Source organism: Oratosquilla oratoria, unplaced genomic scaffold (assembly GCF_046742065.1).
Source record: "Oratosquilla oratoria isolate Oo_2021 unplaced genomic scaffold, ASM4674206v1 SCAFFOLD279, whole genome shotgun sequence".
Taxonomy (NCBI): domain Eukaryota; kingdom Metazoa; phylum Arthropoda; class Malacostraca; order Stomatopoda; family Squillidae; genus Oratosquilla; species Oratosquilla oratoria.
This window is the reverse complement of record NW_027467630.1, coordinates 110,001-115,000: the sequence shown is the minus strand read 5'-3', so window position 1 is coordinate 115,000 and position 5,000 is coordinate 110,001. Positions and strand designations below refer to the sequence as shown.

At 37.7% G+C, this 5,000-nt stretch overlaps 2 protein-coding genes across 2 annotated transcripts in view; one reads left to right on the top strand and one right to left on the bottom strand.

The window, feature by feature from the left end:
* LOC143023028 (microfibril-associated glycoprotein 4-like) overlaps positions 1-853 on the bottom strand; it is a 9,059-nt gene extending 8,206 nt beyond the window's left edge. The window contains exon 1 of the mRNA XM_076181476.1: positions 110-853. Coding sequence (XP_076037591.1) covers positions 110-795 — 686 coding nt within the window. The 5' untranslated portion in view covers positions 796-853. The remainder of the gene's footprint in view (positions 1-109) is intronic.
* Positions 854-2,773: 1,920 nt separating this feature from the next.
* The window catches only part of LOC143023024 (uncharacterized), a 14,327-nt gene continuing 12,100 nt past the window's right edge, over positions 2,774-5,000 (top strand). The window contains exon 1 of the mRNA XM_076181471.1: positions 2,774-2,889. Within this exon, the coding sequence (XP_076037586.1) occupies positions 2,872-2,889 (18 nt within the window). The 5' untranslated portion in view covers positions 2,774-2,871. The remainder of the gene's footprint in view (positions 2,890-5,000) is intronic.

Here is a 5,000-nt window from a genome sequence, read left to right as displayed (position 1 = left end):
GATGAAATCAAGAAACATGAATTACAATGGTCCTCAAGATCAATGTTATTTACCTAATGAGGTGTTTGATATATAAGAGCACAGTACAGCATATTGAGAGTATATTAACCTTCTGCAACCCAGCCTGTATTTGGATTCCACATTTCCGACATGGAAGAAACCGTATTCTGCCCAACGGGTAACATTATCAAAATCCCCAAGGTCGACCCGCAGCTCCTGCAGACTCTCTGATGTCAGCTGGTGGATGTTGTCGAGGCCGAGCCAAAACTCTTGGTTGAGGTTCCCAAAGCCTCTCTGGTACTCGGTCCAGGTTCTGAAGAAGTCGAGATAGGGTGGAAAGTCGCCTCGCCTTTGAATGATCGTCCATCCTCCGCCGTCCGTCACCTGATCGCAGAAGACGTTTATGGCCCTGTCGGGGCAACATGCGAGAGGGAAGATCTTTCTAACGCCGCGGTTGGAATCCCCCGATATTTTCAGGTCATGGCAGTTGCGGGGTTTGGAAAGTTGTTGTGGATCCGTTGATGGTTGCGATGTATTTTGCAGGACTTGGATAGCGTCCACGAGTTGATGAATGGTTTGTGTGAGGTTGTGGACTTCGGCTAGGGCCGTGGGATCTGATGCCAATGGGTTGCTGTCCTCGTGGCACTGTGCCAGTGCCCGGCTGACGCAAGGAGCTGTGAATCCTGCCAATTCTAAGAGTGACGAAACAGACGATGGGGAAAGCTGGTGGGAATTACAAGGGGAACTGTAAGCAAAGATCCCCACTATGACCCAAAAGACGTTAATCACGGCCATGGCAAGAACTCTGATTCCGCATCAAGAGGATTCCAAGAGACAGCTTGTGTGTGCACCAGCAACTGGTTCTCGAAAGTTCGGGGCTCTTTCTTAAATACTGCATCAACGAAGGCATCAAATGGACGATATGGCAACTCAGCTGTTACATTTAGATATGACGATTGGCCACTTGGGCAGTTGTGAGGCTCTTTGCTGGATTTTCCCACCCGACAGACGGATGTTTCTCTCAGAGTTACCCAAAAGAGCTTGAAGTGGTTTTGATATCGTTTACTTATTTAAGAGAACAAATGTAAAAGCAACAGTTCACCATTCTTTCCTCTCCAAGGACGTGTGATTGACATATAAAAGGAACCAAGAATTAACATACTCTTTGGATATGTATATGTGTGTGTATGGGCATTTATATCTCTATTTGTATGTGCATGTTTTATGTATGTACATATGTACGTGTATGTGTATGTGTATGCGTATGTGCATGTATATGTGTATGTATATGTGTATGTGTATGTGTATGTGTATGTGTATGTGTATGTGTATGTGTATGTGTATGTGTATGTGTATGTGTATGAGTATGTGTATATGTATGTGTATGTGTATGTGTAAGTGTATGTGTATATGTGTGTGTTTGTGTGTGTATGTGTGTGTATGGGCATATATATCTCTATTTGTATGTGTATGTTTTATGTATATAAATATGTACTTGTATGTGTATGTGTATGCGTATGTGTATGTGTATGTGTATGTGTATGTGTATGTGTATGTGTATGTGTATGTGTATGCGTATGTGTATGTGTATGTGTATATGTATGTGTATATGTATGTGTATGTGTATGTGTATGTGTATGTGTATGTGTATGTGTATGTGTATGTGTATGTGTATGTGTATGAGTATGTGTATGTGTATATGTATGTGTATGTGTATGTGTATGTGTATGTGTATGTGTATGTGTATGTATATGTGTATGAGTATATGTATGTTTATGTGCATTATTATGCGTATGTGTATGTATATGTATATATGTATGTACATTTGTATGTGTATATCTATATATCTGTACAAGTGTACGTTTATATGAGTCAACCAACTATGTATACTGGAAGCTTTATTCTCAGAGCAACATTGCTCTGAAGAAGCTACAAGCGAAACCGGTCAGGAATAGACTAGGAATGAGACCCGTGACTCTCTTTTTCCACCTTTTTTAACTTGTCACAATGTCTCAACACACACACACACACACACACACACACACACACACACACACACACACACACACACACACACACACACACACACACACACACACACACACACACACACACACACACAAACAAAAACACACACAAACAAACACACACACAAAAACACACACACACACACACACACACACACACACACACACACACACACACACAAACACACGTACACACACTCACACACACACACACACGAACACACACACACACACACACACACACACACACACACACACACACACACACACACACAAACACAAACACACATACACACACACACACACCACCCTTTATCGAAAGCCTTTAGTGTGTTCCACTCAGACGTTCCCTGAATTTTCATTTGATATACGCGCTTCTTAATGATGAAAACAATAACATATGCTATGCTCACTGAATTTTCATTTGATACACGTGCTTCTTACGGCCCTAGAAATCCAAACACACAGGGAAAAGGTGACGATCTTGGTTGCAGTCAAACTCCTCTTGATGTAAAAGAAACCTATCAATTATAAGCAACACGTTATTGGACTATTTGAAATCCCGGCAACCAATCAACGAAGAGATATTTCGTACACATGATGACATCAGTGTTTGAACGGAAATATCAGCAGGGACCTACGTCATCATACCCTCCCCTCGGCCGTGACGCGGCCACCACTGCACTTCACAATATTTCCTGTTGTCGACCTGCCTCTTGCCTTATCGAGGCATCATTTTATGACTGCGGGAGTGGTTTACACACGAGAGACCCCAGTACAAGTTGGCTGTTCACAGTGACGTGAAGTCCTTGCTTGAAAAAGCGATGGCCTCCTTTGGGCTACCATGGATTTTGGTCATCCGGTAAGAAATTTTGAGTCTTAAGTGAAAAAGAAAATGTAGGCATATTACGAGGAGACTGTATATTCCTATTAAGACTTACCTGGCTAGGAGAGTTTTTTCAGAACTAATCTCCATTGCCTGTTGCAATATTAGTTACGTGTAAAGAAAATTGAATCAAGCAACGAAGGCTTGGAGACTTGTTATTGGTGATTTGTATTATGGTGCTGATGGTGATGATGACAGAAGTATGGCATTAGTATAACTCTTGATTTGTGCTCCTGCTCCTGTAATCGATTATTCAATCAAAGGAAGTAGTGGTAAGCGTAACGGTGGGTGTGGAAATTGCGAGAAGTGGTAAATATGGCTTACACAAAAGACTATACCTCGACGTTGGTATATAGGTTTGACTAGCATAATTACTACATTATGTACATTTATATATATATATATATATATATATATATATATACATATACTGTATATATATATATATATATATATGCATATATATACATATGTATATATATATTTATATATATATACATATATATACATACATATATATATACATATACATATATATACATATATATATATATATATATATATATATATATATACAGTTAATGTGCAAGCCATCATATCACCGTGATACAAAAATGCAAAATAACCACTGGAGAAAGGAAACTTGTAGACAGTAAGTACTTTCGTTTATTACATCTTCAGACTAAATGACAGAGATACAGAGTTGGGTTTTAAATATAAAGATCAGGTGGCAACCATAGGGGGGAAGGAATTTTAGACACCGCACCGTTGTTGTTAGGAGGGCTGTTCTTAATTAAAGTTTTCTTAATGGTGTGGTCATATTTGAAATCACTTTGATATCCAATATTTTGAGTGGGTCAACAATACTAAGAAAATTTTCATGAAAAGGAAGAACAAGTGTATTTAATTGTTTATGGTTTCCTTGTCCTTGATTGCAAGTTTTGTGAAAGCGTTTCTTGGCGGTGTTGTGACATTGATTAAGAATATGAATAGGATATTTTAACTTTTCCCCAATATTCCGGATAGTTCTAAGTTCATCATCAATAAATTCAGGATCTGAAATCCTGTAAGCTGTCAGGTACATGGAAACAAAAACTGATCTTTTTACATTGATGTGGTGATTGGAATAAAGATGAGCATAGGTAAGAATATTGGTAGGTTTTCTATAGACTTTAGTTTTCAGAGTACCATTATCTCTAATTATTTCAACATCTAAAAAGGGCAAACTGTTGTTATTTTCTATCTCAAGAGTGAAGTTAATGGAGGGTACTAGTAAATTTAGATTAACAAGGAAATCATCAATGGTATGGTTATTAGGCCAGAAACAAAAACATCGTCTGCATATCTGAACCAAATAACTTTATCATCTTTAATAGTTGGTAATAGATATTTTTCAAAATATTCCATGTAGATGTTAGCTAAAACCGGTGAAAGAGGATTTCCCATAGCCATCCCGAAAATCTGTGTGTAATATTTCCCCTCGAAGACAAAAGAAGAATTATTTACACTCAGACTTATTAATTTGATAAAAATTTTACAAGGGATACCATCAATACTGTTACCTAGAATATTTGGGAGAAAGGTTAAAACATCTTTAATTGGGACATGTGTAAAAAGCCCAGTGACATGGAAACTAACTAATTTGTAAGGATAATCAATGTTAAGAGATTTAGTCTTTTGAATCAAGTCTTCACTATTTTGAATAGATGAGTTAGAAATAGTGCCAACAAATAGAGAAAGCTTTGTCACAAGCCACTTAGAAAGCTTCTAGCTTACAGAGCCTACAGAACTGATGATGGGCCTAATGGGATGATTTGGTTTGTGAGTTTTAATAAGCCCATACAAATAAGGTGTTGAAGGATTTTGTGTAGAGAAATGTTTAATCAAATCTTCTCTGCCTTTAAATAAAGTTCTTAATTCTTTATGGAAATTCTTATAAACTGAGTCACTAGGATCTTTGTTAAGTTCAGAATAAGTGTTTTTATCTTGTAAATGATCAATTACTTTATTATCATAATCACTTTTATCCATAATAACCAAGGTGTTGCTTTTATCAGCCTTAGTTATGCGTAGAGATGTATCTTTCT